Genomic DNA, 19163 nt, shown 5'->3' with positions numbered 1-19163 from the left:
AGGTCCAAGTTAAAGTGTGATTTAATCCTTTTTATAAGATCCAATTTAGAATATCACATGCGTGAATTATTTTTCAAGAAATACTCTCAATTAAAGTCAATCTTAGAATAACATGACAATGAGAGAAACACAATTCATTGTCAGTTTGTTCGAGGAGATATTTTTGAAAAAAAAATATCAATTTAAGAAAATTTTAATTTTTATCTAAATTAATATTTTTTTAAAATTTTAGGGATTGAAATGATTTTTTTTGGTATACCAAGGCAGTATTGTTTAATTATTCATTGAAAATTTTTCATTATTGTAAATCCAATTAATAATTTCTTTAACAATTATTTAATGCATCTTTCAAATGAGAGACTTTTTCGTAATTTATATTTTATTATTAATGAGTTATTGACAAGTCCTAATTATTATAATTAATACAAAATATTTTTTATCATTAAACTATTTAATATTAAATAATTTCAATCATTGTATAGCATTCAAAAATTTATATTTAATCATTCAAAAAAATGTGTGGCTCTCACTATTGTACCATTTTAAATGTATACAACTAAAAAATTTTAATGTTGCAGTACTAATAAATATATTTAAGTTTATTGTTTAAATATGTTATAGTGTATTAATATTTATTGACTACTTTATGGTATATTTTTTGTTATATAACATGTGTTAATCAATTGTGTTTTTGGTTTTTTCAGTTTCATAACCAATAAAAATTAAAAACTTTAACATATATCTTATATACCGACTATCTCTATTTCTTTTCTTCTTTTGCAAAAAATTATGAAGCACTATATTTTAATTTTGTTATTATTAATATAATTCATTGTTGGTTACATGAATTTTCTTACTCAATACTATATTTTGTGCCTATTAAATATAAATGCTAATTTGATTAATTATTATAATTTACCTATAATATAAAGGACCCAGACATACATCATACAAATAAAAGTACTAGTTTTCATTTAAAAAAATGAAGTTGACGAGTGACAAATTAATGAAACTAAATATATATATATATATATATATATATATATATATATATATATATTCCTACACTATGCTACTTTTTTATTTCAGTTCTTATAAAATTATTTATTTAAATGATCCTTGTAAAATTCTTTAGTTTTTAGTTCTTGTAATATGTTTATTTGATCATTTCTATCTTGTAATACGCAGATGATTTACTTTTAATCTCTATCAAATATTTTTAAATGATTAATTCAAAATGGACAAAATATTATAGCAACTAAAACAAAACAAAAATATTACCGAAACTTATACAAAAGATTTTGGTATTAAGGAAAAAACAAGAAAAAAAATTAGAAGAATTATTTTATAAGAGATAAAAAAAATTTCAACATGGTTTTAGTTTTTTCTAGACAGGTTCAAGAACAAATCAATCCAATCAACAAAGATGGTCAGCTTGATAAAAAAAAATCTTATATCTCAAAAAAATAAAAATTTGATTCGACTGTGATATAAGAATCTTATTAATAAATTATCTACAAAAATTCACTTATTTAATTCAATTGATTAAGTATAACTGATGAGTTATTAGTCTTTGAACCACACAAATTTAGTTCAAGTGATTAAGCATAACTCTGACTTATTATAAATTGGTACAAGGTTCGTTCATTCAAAACCAAAGCCAGAGTTTGTAAGAAAAAGCAGAGTGCGGGTAATGAAGACGCGACAAGAGAGCGCGTGAAAGCAGTGAGTTGCAACGACATAGGAAGAAGAAGAAGGAAGTGAAAGAAAGTTATTCTTTGCTCCTTTACTACTCCTTCCTTCCCTTCCCTCTCTTCTCTTCTCTTCTCTTCTCTCTTATCATTCTCTCTCTCTCTCTCCTGCAACAACAACAACCATTTAAGGTTCGTTTTCGGATTCCCAATTTCGCTCTTCTTCTCTTCTCTCTTTCTCTCTTTCTCTCTTACCAAACCCTTGTATCATTTCTTCTCCTTCTTCATAACGCTGCTGCTTCACTTCTGCCGCTTTAGGTTTCGAACCAATTGGTACTACTCTCTCTCTTTCTCTCTCTCCCCTTTTCCATTGCGATTGTTTCCGTTTCCTTGTTCTCCCATTGCGCGTGCTTCGCCAATTGGAGCTCTGTAAGGTTCCAATTAGGGTTCCTGCTGTTGCTGCTGCTCTCGCTGATTGACAATTCGGATTCGTGAATCCCGTGCTCCGTGGCCTCCGATTGTTCGCTGAACTGTGATTGGAGTTTTTGGTGTGCTGAATTGCGAGGGTGTTCTGGGAATTGGGGATTTTGTGTTTTGGTTGGGTTGGGTGTTGTGGATGCATTGCTTGAATGTGTGGAATTTGGAAATGTTTGAGAGATTGTGTTGTTCTGTTGTAAATTGTGGAGTTTCTTTTTTGATTTTTTTTTGCTGTTTTGCTTTGGTGTTTTTGCTTATGTGTCTGCATTTTTTATTAACTTGCTGCAGGGATTTCGGGATGTGTATCGTCCAGTGAATTGAGGAGAATGACATTTTTGGGTTCTGTTGATTGTGTTGTAGATGGGGGGTTTGGCTGTTAGATTGTTGTTTGTTGAGTACAATCTTATGTTCAGTGAAGATGATTTCGTGATGTGGTTGAGAGAGTGGTTTTTGTAGAGGAAGGCTTGTTATTTTTGTTGTTGTTGTGGTAGTTTATTTTGTTTAAGAGTAGGAACATAGTCGGCAGACGAGAAGAATTAAGTTTTGTTGGATGGGTAATAAACTTGGGAGGAGGAGACAAGTGGTAGATGAGAAATATACGAGGCCGCAAGGGTTGTATAATCACAAAGATGTGGATCACAAGAAGCTGAGGAAGCTAATACTAGAATCAAAGTTAGCACCTTGCTATCCCGGAGATGAAGAAACCACCTACGATCGTGAAGAGTGCCCGATTTGCTTTCTGGTATGATTTCTATTGCATGCCTTCAATATTTGTTTCTCTCTACTTATCCTGTTACTCTAGCTTTCTAGAAAAATAAATAAATATGTCAATTCAACTGTGCACACTTCTTTCAAACTGCAAATTTGACCTCCTGGCTACCTTGGTTGGATCTTGGTTGGATTTAATGATTTATTAATTGACATCTTTGATATTGAAACAAACTGATGGAGAATCTTTCTGGACTGTTTTTACTTCTTAAAGTCTATTTCAAATTGTGAACTTCACATATGGCTTTTCTAATCATCCCATTCCATTGTGTTTTGTTTTTTTGCCTGAGTTTAGTATTATCCAAGTCTAAACCGATCAAGATGTTGCACAAAGAGCATTTGTACAGGTAATTTTATGGTAACCTTCACTGGGTATATGTTTTGTCGTTAGCATTTGTATGCAACCTGATTATTTTCCTTTTATCAGAGTGCTTTTTGCAGATGAAAGTTCCAAATTCAACTCGGCCTACACAGTATCCTGCATTACTAGTTGTTTGTCTTCAATATATTGAATACATACCTCGTAGTTGCCAGTCTAGCAACTTCAATCTTTTGTTGCTTTAATTTTAGAATAATTGCCTGCCTTAATAACTTAAGATGTCCCTTCTGCAAAATGGCAAATTATGCGGTGGAGTATCGTGGTGTGAAATCAAAAGAAGAGAAGGGATTGGAACAGATTGTAAGTGGTTACCTAACATGATTATTGTTTTTAGGAATGCATTTTCAGAAATATTTTCACAATGAATCAAGTTCACGTGCATTCTCATAATTATTCAGGAAGAGCAACGTGTTATAGAGGCAAAAATTAGGATGCGGCAGCAGGAACTTCAGGATGAAGATGAAAGAATGCACAAAAGACTAGAAATGAGCTCCTCGAATGTGAATGTGGCAGTTGCAGATGTTGAATACAGTTCAAATGCAGGTAATCTTTCAACGCAGTTCTGGATTTCATCTGTATATTTGTATATGACTAGTCCTAGTTGTATAAATTATTCTTTTGTTTCAATCTTGTAGTGTCTGCATCTTCAGTTTCTGTTGTTGAAAATGATGAAATTGTTTCTTCTCAAGACTCATGTGCCACATCAGTGGTTAGACCAAATGCAACCACTAGGACCAATAGGTATGCTAGCCTTCATTGCTTTTATTTTCTTCCCAATTTCTTAAAATTTTCTTTTTATGTCTCTTAGCATATCTGCATCCAATGTTTTCTCACTGACTTAGGGTATTAAATATTTAGAAATCAACAACTGGAAGAAAATGAGTTGTCATTTCTAATTGCTGAAAAGTTATATGGAGATATAACATTGCTTCCTACTGACTATAATTCCTTTGTGTTATATTTTCCCATGAATACTGAACCAGTAGGATTATACTATGTTCATCCAATATTGATTTCATTAAGAATGAGACAGAATAATCTTCTCAGTCTTGTCTGAATTGAGCCAGTAATCTGTGATCCTGTGCCTATAGTTGGTTGGTGATTTATATCAAATGACCGATAAGGTTATGATGACATACCTATTCTTCATCTGGACTCACTATAGTCATAACTTGACTAAATTTAATCATGTGAAGGGTATAAGTCCATATGTAAGCTGAATTCAAACCATAAACTAATGGAGCACTAGGTGTTGCTTGGGTCTACAAATTAGTATTGTTAGTACCATGTTTGACTATCACTTGCATTAAAATTAACTCCTAACCGCTCCCTAAAAGATGATGAGTTTGGGCAATTCATTGAGCATTTTAAGCTTTTGTTTTCATTTAAATCCCTATAAGGTAAGCACTTGATCATAATGTGAAGAGGGAAACTGAACGATCTTGAGTTATATTGTGGCGATTGTTAAGTGATAGTCTTATTGATTAAGAAAGGAAATAGATGTTTATTTTTTTTTTTTTTATCATAATTGAAAGGAAATATTCTCAAGTTTTCTTCATTGTTACTGTTCAACAGTTCTAATCCAGCATCAGAAAATCTGACTGCTTCTATGAGCTCTGCAGAATAAATCATAATTAAATTCAGCAGCTTCAAACTAGTTATACTCCAACTAGAATTTATATAGTTTTTTGTTGATGGTTGTTCAATTTCATACTTGCTTATCTGCTGAAGTAGATGAAGAGGGAAATTGGTGTAATAAGTTAGTTATTATTTGATTCCTTGGTTTTGATTCAGTATCCCATCTTGAGCCAATGCTACTATGCTAGTCTTGAAGTTTTGATTCGATGGATGAATATGGTTAGGACGTGCAAGAAAGGATGAGTCGCACAAATGGACAAATGTTACAAGTGACTAGCTTTTTGAAAGGAGGATTCAAAATGCAGACCAATATGTGGAAAATCCAAGATTTATTTTTTATTAGTACTTAACCTGCTTAGAGTGATGTTTTTATTTGTGAATACACTTTGTGAGTTTAGAGGATTTGCCTTGCTTTTTATGTAAGAGATTGTAAAAGCTCCTCCAACTTCAATATCCCAGTACAAAGGAGAATACAACTTTACAGGAAAAGATAGATAAACCTCTTCCTTGTTTGTTATTAAATAGTTTTTTAAAGTTTTACTTGTCAATTTCTTCTATTCATTGCTGCTCATGTATGCATCATTTGAATTAAAAAAGTAAGTGGAGACAATTATTTAAGGGGTAGAATATTTTATGGATTTTTACTATGTTTTAGTTAGGTTATCACTATCTGCTAACCATTTTTAAACTGACTCCTGTATTATATACTCTGCATATCTTATAGTCTGAATTGATATGGAGATTCTTTGATATTTTTTCAAAAAATTTAGGACAAAGTATTAATGTATTAAAAAAAACAGTACATGATAAATGCTCTATGTAGTTAGTACAAAAAATTAATATATTTAAATGTTATGTCTTACTGAGAAATTTTATTTTATGTTATCACCATACTATGGGTTTAGGTAGAAGCCTTGGGGTACCTACTACCTTTATAGTTACAATTACTGAACTATATCAACCCTCACCTTTTGTTCACTATTTTACCCTTCCCTCCCTCACTGTATCTGTGATCTTTGAGTATCTCATTTGCATTTGTCACAAAGTGGAGTCACTTGTGCTTGATAAACCCCCAAATGGTCAAATCCTACACCCACACTGTTACTGACTTCATCTAGCTTTAGCCCACCTTCATATGTTGAGCCAATTTTTATCTCCTTCAACTCATTGTCAAATGGTTGCAATGTAGAATCCCTTATTTTCTCATCAAGAGGCATCTGCTCTGGTTCAATAGAATCACAATCCTCATTTCTTAAGATGAAGGAAATGCTAGATGCTTAGCGAAAATGGTTGCAGCAGTGTAAATCACTTGTAGTGTCACAGTAATTGCTGGCCAGTTCAAGAAATCTAAGTCTTGAGCACAATTTCAAATTTGATTGGGCTCAGATGAGGTATGCAAGTTCATATTTCCAGTAGGAAAGAAAAGAAGAAAGACGGGATACATTGCTTTTGGTGGCTAAATTTCCTTGAAGTCTCAGATTGTATTAGTGAAGGTTGGCTGCGTAAAAAAAAATGCATGAGGGTGAAAGAGAACTGTTGTGGGTAAAGTAGTTTCTTTTCTCCCTCCCCACCCATATTCATGCATCTTTATGGTAGATTGTAAGTAGAAGTGACGAGTGTAAATGTACAGTTTGTTTGTGTTTGGTAGTATTGGACATTTGGACTTATTGGTTTCTTGTTCAGGCTGTCTTTTTTTTTTTTGGAAAAATGTAAATTATATTAAACCCAAAATGATACAATAATAAACGGGGCATACCCCGCAGTTAAAGAAAATCAAAAGTCTCCCTAATACAAGAAGACCTATATCAAGATGCTAAAACAAATGTAACAGGTGCGCTTGTCTATACATAAGAAACTTAATTTTGTTAATAACCTCTATTACAGAAAATTGATAATCTTCAAAAATCAGCTTGTTCCTAGACAGCCAGATGCAGTGGACTGTAATTGTTATAGCCAGACAACATAATTTTCCTTGAACACCTGATGTGGATCTGCCCCTAATTAAAGAGTCAGTAATGCGCTGTAAAGAAGTGAAACGTCTGCGGAAAGGAGTCAAATCACGAATGTGAGCCCAAACTTAGAGAGATTTCCTACAAGAAAAGAACAAATGAGCATTTGACTCAGCCTCATTTGAACATAAAGGGCAGAGGGAACCCTTGTTCAAAAAGGCAATTTTGTCAAGAGTAAGCAGCCGATTCCTTTTAGCAAGCCACAGAATGAAAGACATCTTAGGGGAGATTGCTGGGTTCCATATAACAGAACACCAACTAACAGTAGGTTTGACACCTCTAATGTATTCATAGACTTTGCCAACAAGCAATTGTTCATTGGTGCTCCAAGATTGAATCCTCTTTTTGGCCTCTTCCGTACATAGCTCTTTGGAGATAATAAAGTCCCTTATTTGAATGATTTTCTTTATCAAAACTGAATTTGATGAAGAAGTATTGTAATTCCACACATCGCTCCCTCTGAAATAGTAATGGTGAACCCACCGAACCCATAGAGAATCTTTCTTACAATGAAAGTCTCACAGGATACGGGAAAGAAGCGCAAGGTTCCAGTCCTTGAGATTAAAAAGGTCTAAACCCCCTTCTTTTTTCGGAGAACAAACTACTGACCAAGCAACCAAGGGCTTGTTTTTGCCAATATCCGCTTTGCCCCACAGAAAATTATGGCATGAAGCGTTGATCCGGTCCAGAACAGATTGCGGCAAAGGAAAAATCCCCATCCAGAAATTCACAATTCCTTGAATAACTGCTCTGATCAACTCTAACTTACCTGCATAAGATAAAGACTTCTTGTTCCATCCCTGAATCAAGGCCAGTAATCTTGGAAAGCAAGGGAGCATAATGACATACATTTAATCTAGATGATAAAAGGGGAACACCCAAGTATCTAAAAGGGAAGTCACCCAAGCTAAATCCAGTAAGCTGCTGAATATGAGAAAGCTCATGAGGCCTAATACCGGCTGAGTATATGACAGATTTATTAGAGCTGATGGAAAGCCCTGAAACCCTACAGAAGTGCTGAAGCTTGGCAAACATAGTTGACACAGAAGGGATATCTCCTCTAGATAGAAGCATAATATCATCTGCAAAAGCCAAATGAGATAGCTGAATACTTGAACAGTGGGGATGAAATTTAAAATTGGCATCATCTGAGGCTGCTCATATCTCTGGAAAAGTACTCCAAACAGAGCACAAATAGATAAGGGGAGAGAGGATCCCCTTGTCTAAGACCCCGCTGCCCTTTGAAGTGACCATAAATGGATCCATTGACTGCCACACTAAAGGAAGTGGAAGAAATACATTCCATGATCCAAGTACAGAACTGAGCTGGGAAGCCAATGGATTTAAGCGTCCAATCCAAGAATTCCCAGGAAATGGAATCATAAGTTTTATGCAAGTCAATTTTCAGGAGGCATCTCGGAGAGGATCTTTTCTGGGCATATTTGCGCAAAATCTCTTGAACTAGGAAGATGTTGTCCATCATCTTTATGTTCTTAATGAAAGCAGTTTGAGTTTCCCCAATAATAGTCTCAAGCACTGGGGCTATGCGGTTGGCCAGAACTTTAGATACAATCTTGTATAACAAATTACAGCAAGATGAGTCTAAAATGGTTAACCTGGGAGGCCTGATCTTGCTTAGGAATAAGCGCAATAATAGCATGGTTGAGCTGCTTTAGAATTTTTCCAGTCATAAAGAATTCATTAACCGTTGCAAAGATATCATCACCAATGATATTCTAAGCCTTCTTGAAGAATAAAACATTGAAACCATCTGGTCCAGGAGCTTTATTGTTATCCATCACAAAAATAACGTTCCAAACCTCTTGCTTAGAAGTAGGACAAAGTAAGGCCTCAAAGCAATCGGTGGGAACCTTAGGACCCCTGTTGCAGATCGAAATGGAAGGAGTTTGGGTAAGCTCATGAGCACTAAACAAATTCCTAAAGTGATTCACAAAAGCAAGGGCAATTTCATCTTGGGAGGAAGTGTTATGCCCATCCTCTAGCCTTATGGCAGCAATAAACCGGTTGTGTCTGTTGCGCTTGATTAAAGCATGAAAGAATTTGGAGCATTTATCAGCCTGCAGGAAATATTTGTTTTTGATGAGCTGAGCAAATTTCATTTGAACACCTATTAATATGTATCATCTAGCAGTAAAGGAATCCCAAATTCTTTAAATGGTTGCCATATTGGTATTGGATACTTCTAGCTTGCCTGGTTGCATCCTGTATTTATTATTGAACATTCGTGTTGATGTAGGTATGAGGACGAGCCCTGGTGCAGCGGTAAAGTTGTGCCTTGGTGACTTGTTGGTCATGGGTTCGAATCCGGAAACAGCCTCTTTGCATATGCAAGGGTAAGGCTGCGTACAATATCCCTCCCCCATACCTTCGCATAGCGAAGAGCCTCTGGGCAATGGGGTACGAAGTTTTATTCGTGTTGATGTAGGTGAGATATCATAAGAATTGTACGAACTATGTCTCTACAGTGACAAATGTGAGGCTGATGACATTCAATTTGACGCTCTTATTGTTAATTCACATATATTTTTGAAACTTCTTGCTGAAAGAGAAAAATATTTCTCTCTACTTTTTCCCTAATCATTGATTAGCCTAACTACTATTTTTAATTTATGGTAGCTAGAGTATATTAGGTGGGAAATGAGGACTAATCTTGACCATACAACTATACATGAATGAAGGCTTGTGATTGTATCTTGTGTATGCATGCTTTATGAGATGATATAGTTGTATTTTTGTGTTGTATGTGATACCACACCTATACTTGTGTGACACTGGTGGAGCCTTGTCTCTATTTTATTGGTTGTTTAGGAAGACATCCTATTAAATAAATATTAAATACTTGTGTTTGTTTATGTAAGTGCACGAGTTCTTTCATATATTTTGGAAACTATATGTTGTGGGCTTACATTGTGTGTTCTCCCAAATGCTGAAAACTGCAGAGATGATGAATTTGATGTTGACCTTGAGGACATTATGGTCATGGAAGCAATTTGGCTTTCCATTCAGGTAAAGACTTTTGTTTGAATATGCTTATTTGTAAGTAAGATATTAATGATTCAATTTGTTACTAACAGTGAAGATCACCACTTCCCTGCAATATAGTGGTTCGCTACATGTCTTAAAATCATTCAACCACATACCATAAATCTATTGTTTTATTGTCGAATTTGAAATCGTTAAGTTTCAGTTTATTTTGTTCATGATGTGTGATACTGATGAAAATTATTAAATTCTTCCAAAGGAGTGCAATGTTTTGATTTGTCATTGTTGTACTTCATTCTTTATTTTCTGCTTCAGAAAAGTTTTTCTGGAATGAAATAAGTGTACAAATATTCAGAAGTGAGCTTGCTCCAGAGCTTGTGTATAAATGTAAATGTAGTTCCTAAATATTTATGCAAGTTTGCATCTTGTCAGCTTGCAATAGGACTCCAAAATCCAAAACGAAGGCCCATCTTTTATTATAATGATTTTGGGTAACTGATAGATTTCTTGGGAAAGTAGCCATACTCTGCAATCCAGATCTTCCCTAATTTTTTTAAAGTTTATATAGATTTGGGTTCATTGTGTAGTCTGTACATGGTAGCATATCCACCATTCAAAGTATACATACAACTATAAATATGTGCATATTATGAAATTCAATGGTGGATATACTGCCACAGTACCAGTGTGCCACATACAAGGTTCAGTGAACATAAGTCTATATTGACACTGCTGCTCAATGGTTTGTGTTGTCCATTTTATTTGATGATTGTGATTGACTCAAAATGTATGTATTCAAACTACAGGAGAATGGCAGGCAGAGAAATTTATCTTTTTCCGATGCTACTTCTGGACACTATGTAGCTGATGGTCGCTATGTTTCATCTGCCTCATCCATCACGGGTCCACCAACGGGATCATCCTCGTCTCCATCTGGGGGTCTCGCTTGTGCCATTGCAGCTCTTGCTGAGCGCCAGCAAATGGCTGGAGAATCATCTATGAGCATCACTGATGAAAATATGCCATCATTCAACACACTACCTGGTTCCAGAAGGTTTTATAACAGACTTGGTAGGGATATGGCTTATTATCCACCTGCTGAAAACCTCAACGAGGAGCCACTGGATGAAGCTGTGGCGATGACTAGGAGTCATGGTGAATGGGACACGGACCATGGGACACCGTTGACTGAAACAGCAACTAGCTATACAAACTCTGTCACAGCAGAAGATCGTGGTGAACTATCTTCATTGCTACGGTCTGATGACATTGATGGAAGCCTACAAAGTGCCCCAGAACCCATTGTTCCTGAGAGTTTTGAGGAGCAAATGATGCTCGCTATGGCTGTCTCTTTGGCTGAAGCTCGAGCCATGTCAAGTGGACAGAGTGCTTCTTGGCAGTAGTTTTTGGTTGAGGTGCTGGTTTAATCTTTTCTTAAATTGGTGATGCTTGCCTTGGCTATTTGGCAAGCCAAGTCCAAGGTTGAGAATTTGAGGGAAGTTCACTTGTGTGCAATTTGTTCAAGGATCAGGTAGTGATCTCTTCTCACACGAATTTATATATATTAATGTCAAAGGAAAACTAATGATTCTAGTTGGTGAAAGGTTGTTGCTTAATGCCATTTTTTTTACTTGTGTCCGATGTCCTCTCCTGCCCTCTCATTGGTTTTCTGTAAATAGTTTTAGTCTTTGATAGATGTACTTTCATTCTTACAGTAATATATGGCACATTTTAGACACGTACTGAAGATGAAAGGGAATTAAATTTCTGTCATGCAAACTTATCTGTTCTATTCATTGAGATCTGAGTTATATAGAAGTTATGCCTGTTAGGCGTGGCACTTAAAATATCTGCAGAACTTGCATAAATGGGTAGATGTGTGGGTGGATTTGGTAGTTCTAATCTCATTTATCTGTTTCTTGCTTTCTCTCACGTTTCCCCCATCATCTGTGGTTATTTTTCTTGTGGTCTGTATTTTACCTTTATCACTCCATGTATCTTTTCCCTTCATGATATTGTCCGTGGGTGACATTTGAAAAGATATGACAAGCAACTGTACTCGTGCAATTGGCATTGCCAGTGAGTAGGCATCAATTCCAGAGCCATAACATTTCCATGCTTAACTGATTAAGATAACAGTATGTTGTGCAAGGGCACTTGCCAAATTATGCCCTTTGTTCGATGAAAGGAATTGGATTGTGACTAACGTGCACAATGAATAGATGATAGAGAACCCGGTTTCTAGTTACTATAAACTAATAGTTGAAGACTAACGCTTCATTGATCATTAGAAGCCATACCAGAATATATCTGCTAAGCCTCTATGCTTCCACATAGCCAACTTGCTCTCTATAAGAAAGGGATTCAGAGTAATCGAGATGATTGATCACCTAAGAATTCTATTTTGTTTTTTTGTTTTCAAGAAATTGAAACGCTTGTTAAGAAGGGTTTTTTAATGTTCATATACGGGCCAATAATTTCGTAATCAAAGGTAGCTTTCTTGACCAGAAGACATCATTATATATGGTATGGCCGACTAATAATTGAAGATGTTAGTCACCAAATTATTTCGAAAGTTCATTTTAAAAAAATGTAGCATATTAATTAAGTGTTGCCTTGAGAATGAGGTTAATGCAAGTGGGATGTAATGGTACTGATAATGCAATTTTGGATTATCTTCGACTCGTGAAATCGTTAACTAACTCAACATTTCTACATAAATTGTCAGATTCCTAGCACCTGAAACGAAAAAAAAAAAAAATCAAGCTGTATAAGGAGAGAAAAAAACAAAACATCGGAGCAATAACCTGTGTGATTTTGCCATGTGAATAATACCTAAATTGATCTCTGTATGATAATATAATTGTCCACTGCGCTAGCTACTGATCATGCATGTCGAGGCCCACAACCAATATTTTTAATTGATGATGGGCACCTCCAACTAGTAAGAAAATCGGAATGTCAGGATAAAAAAAGAGATCGAGCAGAATTTTCTTTTATTTATTTTATTTTATTTTTTTTTTTGGGGGGGGGGGGGGGGGGGGGGGGGTTTCAATTCTCATTGGTGATTTTTTGTATCGACAAGTATTATTTGTTAATGTTAATTATTAATCTGTTAGTTAACAATTTTTTTCTCATTTTTTAACTATCCAACTAATTTTATATATGACATGCTTGACTTTGAAATGTGAGAAACTCCCAACCCAACAAAATACTTTTGTTGAAGGTGCCAAGATGTGCTTCTAAGGGTTTCATAGTAAGAGCGTGTTTGCTTTGTCGTTTGAAATGCAATGGCACAAAGCTCAACACACTTTCACCGCAGAAGCAAGGAAGAGGATGTTTCCTGGAAACAAAGGTTGGTACTAAACGGAAGTTGGAATCGAAAATTCAAAATGACACTAAGTGCATGTTTGGATGAGCGCTTGATAAAATTGATTTTAAATCAAAGTGATTTTAGATTAACGTAATTTTATATAATTGATTTTGAAATAACGTGATTTTTGTTTTAGTAACATATATTAGAAAATTGATTTTTAAAGAGAGTAATGTTTGGATATTTTTAGTCATAATTGATTTTGAAAGTAAAATTACTAAAATAAATCTTAAGTCTTTGAAAATATGAATGTTCAACTAGTACAGTATAGTATAAAACAAAAAGTATAAGGATATTATAAAATAATATGTAAATAATAATATTTTATGATTTCTTGAATTAATTCACTGTTGAATTGAAAACTCTTCTTAATCAAACATGTTCTAGATCTTTTTATTGTTTGATTCGAGATTTATAGTTAAAGGTAACACAAGCCAAACTATCTTTTTGTTGTTTAATTTGAGATTTATAGTTGAAGGTAACACAAGCCAAAGTATTCCATTGTCCTACTCCTATGAACCAAATTTGAGCATGGGCAAAATTGCATCTTGGACTTTTCCCTACTTAGCGGCGTTTTGAATGAATTGCTTTTGACTATATTGAAATTGGTTAATCACTAACCAGATTTTCCTAAGAAGAATGGTTACCACCGCTTCAGGAAGATATGAATCACGTGAATTTGATAAATGGCAAAAAAGCTGAATTCAGCTTCAGCGTATGGGCACCAACTATAAAATTTATTCTTTTAGCATGACTTTATGATGCAAGCTTTCAATCCAACTGTATGGAGTATGAACAGTCTTTTTCTAAAATCTGTTCGTGATGTGAAAAGAAAATATTAATATTAATACTATTATACATTTCTTTGACAGATTATTATTATTATACATGAATTAATGATTATTCATCTAATTTTTTTATTCATATAAGTAAATTAATTATTCATGTCTCTCATGATTTTAAATTATTTTAAAATATTGGTAATTTAAAAATACTCATACAACGTATAGTAAATGTCTTGAACAGATTTCCTCTGAAGAGAGGATATAAAAAATAAGTGGAAAAAAACAAAATAAAAAAGAAAAAGTAACACAATAGAACGCTTAAAATAAAAATTGTAAAAGAATCATTTGTATTACCAGTCAAAAATCTCCGTACTATTAGCTTTATATCTATGATGATTATTCACGTATGTACGCTTTACCTTTTATTTAAAGTGGACCCTGCATCTTAAAAGTTCCAAACATATAATTAATTTGAGCTCTATATAGAAAAGTCCATCGTCATTTCAAAATTATATGCATTATGGTTTTGCTTACCACCACCTTAAAATATTTTACCATAAACCTATGCTTTGGAATATTATTTTATTGCTCTTTCATTTCAAAGCTCGACCAAATTTTCAAAAATCTCATACACATACTAAGATTGATCCAATACCACTGTCCTTAAAAAATGAAATTAAAACAACAAAGAAATACTAAGCTGGTCACCGATTTGATTAATCTAGTGTTGCGTGTGAGCATGGTCACTCGGTCAACTAATAATGAGGTTGGGCCAATGAAGTGGTTGAAGAGATATCATAAGCATTTAAGCTTCACATGCATTGTCACAAATTCTCAAAACATAAGAAATCTCATCCACCTCCTTCCCCACCCACATGCATGATCTTTAACTAACAGTATGTTCTATGGAAATAAAAAAATGGAATGAAAAATGAAACTGTTCTATTACCTATTCCTCAACCTTTTTTATTTATTTATTGGAAACACAGAACTTCAATGATATTAACATCTCACAAACCACACTCTTCTACTAGTGATTATTGGACTAGTATCAAATGTGGCCCTGATCCTGGGTCCTGTGCCTTATAATAAGAACAGTGTTTTAACAATGTAGGGTTCTGCCCTAGGAAACATACATGGGTATGGTAGTACATCCCATGTTGAGATTGTCATGAAAAAGTTGCAGTACGTAGCATACCATTAAATTGTAACAAAAAATCGCATTTAGATCCATTGAACTATAATCCATTTGTAAATAGCCACCTTAGTTTTTTTTTATATTTAATTAATTCCTAAAGTATAATATATAATTATCACAATAAATTATTTTATTCAATTTCTATTAAATTGCAAATAGTTGTTAGTAATGTAGTTTCCCCATAATTATATTACTTTCTGACTTGACAAAATATCCAGTGAAAATATCCACCATCAAAATCCCATGCCTTCCCTTTTTTTATTATTTAAATTCTCTCTTATTTTAAATTAAGAGTTGAGATTTCACTGGACATAAATGTCACATGAGAAAATCCAAACCCATACGACCATAACCAACTCCTTATATATCGATTATGGATGAGTGCTAGAAGTCCTTAAATGACTAAAGGAACTTTGCTAAAAGTAATCAAACAAAGTTAGAGTATAATTAATTTTACTCTTTTTTGCTTGTTTGAATTGAAGAAAGAAACATATAACTTTGGTTAAAAAAATTATACTATTAATATACTTTTGAAATAAAAAAATCAAACATTAATAAACTCACTTCAATTTTACTAAAATCAACATTGCCTAAAGTTAAATTTCTAAATGTTCATTCGAACACGTTAAATTTGAGTATTCACTCTTGAACAAAAAGACTTTTAAGATCTTTCTTTTTTACAAACTAGTTGATTTGTCCTTTATTAAATATGTAAATTTAGTTAAACCTATCTTGAATTTCAATTTTGTATTTTGACATTAATTATCAAATTAATAGACATAAATTATGAGTCTTGATTTATATAATTTATTTGCATAATTTTCTTCTTAGTTTTAAAAGTTTTATCTCTTTAACTTATTCCTATTTTTAAATAAAATATCCTCATTATATGAGTCTTTGACATCTATCATTTTTTTAGAAGGAGTGCAAGACCTTTCTTAAGAGATGTAATTTCAGCATCTTACCATGATTCAACAAATATGATATTCGTATCTCTTATATTTATCTTTTTTTAAAATTTATTTAAATTTAAAAAACGTTGGTTGTTAATGTAAGGACAAAATAAGAACACATTATAATTTAGGTGACTGGTTGCAAATAAGTCAAAGTTGTGTCCCAGAACTATATAAGTAGTAAGTAGTGATTGAGACTGAAAAAGAAAAAAAAAATCAAAGAAGCAAGTGGTGCTACCATGAAGCCAATTATGATGACCATCATGGTACTATTGAAAAAGAAGTCGAAATGGTGTTTTAATTTGGTAAGGCATCTGGAAAGGAATTTGGTTCCGCATTTTCTTTGTTAAACTTCAAATGGGTTGCTCCTTTGCTCCGCATCTAATAAAAGTTCACATATTTTAGATCACATACAAAGTTAGAGTTCAAGAGTGCTTTCAAGTTAGATAATTAACTAAGGAATTTTGTGTTGGTGGAGTTCATACAAGGAATATTTACTTTATTGGCGTGTGAAACAAGTTAGACTATTGATATGAAAAATAATTAATTGTAAATTGTTATAATTTGAAGATAAATGCTAATTAGTATTTTTAAAGTATAAATATTTTTATTGAGTGACAAAAAATTATATTGATTATGATCTTTTATAGGTTCTTTTATGATTTCTATAAATTTTTTCTCTTTTTAGTGTCTTAAAGAGTTCCTTAAGAACATAGATTAATAAAATCATAATTTAAATTCAAGTTATAAATATCTCAGAGGTTCTCTAATCCCATAGATTATAGATATATTAGGATTTGTACACATTTATTGATGAAATCTTAATTCTATCATCTCTCTATATGTCACATGCTATCAAAGAACCTTTAACAATCAAATTGAATATCATTTTCTTTTTCTTTTTTTCTCATGATCACTCACCATTGCTTCCAATCTATTCATTAAATTTAACTTTCACCAATTATCATATGTGGTACAAGCAAAGGACTAAATTTAACTTTCACCAATTATCATATGTGGTACAAGCAAAGGACTGATCATCTCCTTGAAGTCAATCCATTCTAAATCAATTACGATGGTGCATATGTATCCAAGCCAAGCCACTCACACTGAAAATGCTAGGACCTTTAGTCCATGGTGGTTAAGCATATGTGAGCTTCTGTCATAGGTGGTTAAGCATTGAATGTTATTTCATGCTTTTGTCTTGAGTGATTAAGCATTGTTTGACTTCTATTCTTGATAATTAAGCTTTATAACTTTCACCTTATAGTGATTAAGCATAACCATTGATTTGTGTGTGCTTTTGTCTTGAGTGGTTAAGCATTGTTTGACTTCTACGCTTGATGATTAAGCTTATTGCTTTAGCCTTTGGTGGTTAAACGTTTTCGTTGGTTTGTGCTTCTGTCTTAAGAGGTTAAGCATTGTTTTGGCTTCTTCTCTCGATGGTAAAGCTTTATTGTTTTTGCCTTATGGTGCTTAAACATTCTCATTTATTTGTTTACTTTTGCCAAGTGGTTAAACTTTGAGGTAGTTTATGTTTGGTGGTTAAACATGTTTACTCTTGTTAAGTGATGAAGCCTTGTATTATGGTTTATGCTTAATGGTTAAGTTTATGTATGTTGGGTTTGATCGATTTAGTCATTGTATTTCTTTTTTTCATTGTATTTTTTTACGCTTTATTGCATATTTGTACAAACCCTATATTTCATTCACATGTGAAGCACCTCACAATTGATTATCACTTTGGGTGAGATCCGGTAGCCAACAAGCAACTTCAGTTTTTCCACGTTCCATCTATTCATAAATGTGTGAACCTCCTTATCAAAGTTCTTCTATTTTCACATCACAATTTTTTAATGGACAAAATTAATGTTGTCTTTGTCACCACCATCTTGGGGTGTGTTGAACTATTGATATGATAGAACAATTAATTGTAAGTTGTTACAATTTAAATTCATATTTATTAATAAAACCCTAATTTTACCACCTGTCTATAAAAAATATTTGAATAACAATGCATAATATATTTGTGTCTTTTAAAATTGTTAATCCTTCTTTCTCCTTCTCTTCTTCCAATTTTAGGTGGAAACCATCAAAATACAATCATTTTTTCCCTTTATTATAACACTCTAAATAAAGGAAATAAACATTTTGTTTTTTTTTCATCACTCACTTTATTTGTTCCTTTTCACTTCTTCCATATAGACGATAAAAGTTTTTCCTTATATAAATATGAGATGATGCAATTTGAATGCATGTTGCTTAATTAAACATGTACTTCATGTCACTTTAAATTTTTAAAAATTACACCTTTAATAAATATTATTTATTATTAATTTAAATAATAAGTTTTATTAAAATAATTTTTATTATATTTTATTTTGTCTTACAAATTTATTATTAAATTATTATTAATTTTAATTTTGTATTTAAGTTTTACTATAGTTATTTTCTTAATTTTTCACATTAATAATTGTATTAAATATAATTTACAAAATTTTATTTCAAAACATTTTTAGTAGGTATCTAGATTTTTAATTGTCTCCTTTCTCCCGCATCACTGTTTGCTACTAATTTATTATTATACTCCTTTATCGATGCTAGTATTTCATATTACTTCCTTCGCTCCAAAATAAATATTATATTTGAAAAAAATTATACAAAATAAGTGTTATATTTAACTTTTAATGTAATATTAATTTTTTTTCCAATAATATCCCTAATAAGTATTACTCTAGTTTTGTCAATAAGAGAAAAGTTAGAACTCAAGTTTTTCAATGCAATATTAAAACTATGTTTAGTTTTATAAAATTATTATTCTTTCTTGTCTATTTATTAGATTTTCTTGATTTGTGTAAAACAATCTAAAATGACACTTATTTTGAAATG

General features: G+C 32.7%; 1 protein-coding gene and 1 long non-coding RNA gene across 4 annotated transcripts; both read left to right on the top strand.

Moving 5' to 3' along the window:
* Nucleotides 1-1664: 1664 nt before the first annotated feature.
* LOC100817758 (E3 ubiquitin-protein ligase DA2L) lies at nucleotides 1665-11744 on the top strand. 3 transcript variants are annotated; one of them, XM_006598105.4, is made up of 10 exons: nucleotides 1665-1883; nucleotides 2010-2024; nucleotides 2457-2910; nucleotides 3232-3283; nucleotides 3364-3409; nucleotides 3534-3615; nucleotides 3714-3858; nucleotides 3951-4056; nucleotides 9923-9989; nucleotides 10772-11744. In XM_006598105.4, exons 3-10 carry the CDS (start codon nucleotides 2719-2721, stop codon nucleotides 11366-11368), a joined length of 1287 nt encoding a protein of 428 aa, XP_006598168.1. In that variant the 5' UTR covers nucleotides 1665-1883; nucleotides 2010-2024; nucleotides 2457-2718; the 3' UTR covers nucleotides 11369-11744. The 3 variants fall into 3 exon arrangements, with proteins under 3 accessions (XP_006598168.1, XP_006598167.1, XP_003546768.1); XM_006598104.4 differs by lacking the exon at nucleotides 2010-2024; XM_003546720.4 differs by having other exon boundaries at nucleotides 1665-2024.
* LOC121173514 (uncharacterized) lies at nucleotides 7175-9870 on the top strand. The gene is made up of 2 exons (XR_005888561.1): nucleotides 7175-9219; nucleotides 9409-9870. It is a non-coding gene; the product is annotated as an uncharacterized lncRNA (long non-coding RNA).
* Nucleotides 11745-19163: the final 7419 nt, after the last annotated feature.

The sequence above is a fragment of the Glycine max genome, chromosome 15 (assembly GCF_000004515.6).
Source record: "Glycine max cultivar Williams 82 chromosome 15, Glycine_max_v4.0, whole genome shotgun sequence".
NCBI lineage: Eukaryota > Viridiplantae > Streptophyta > Magnoliopsida > Fabales > Fabaceae > Glycine > Glycine max.
This window is presented reverse-complemented; position numbering and strand designations above follow the sequence as displayed.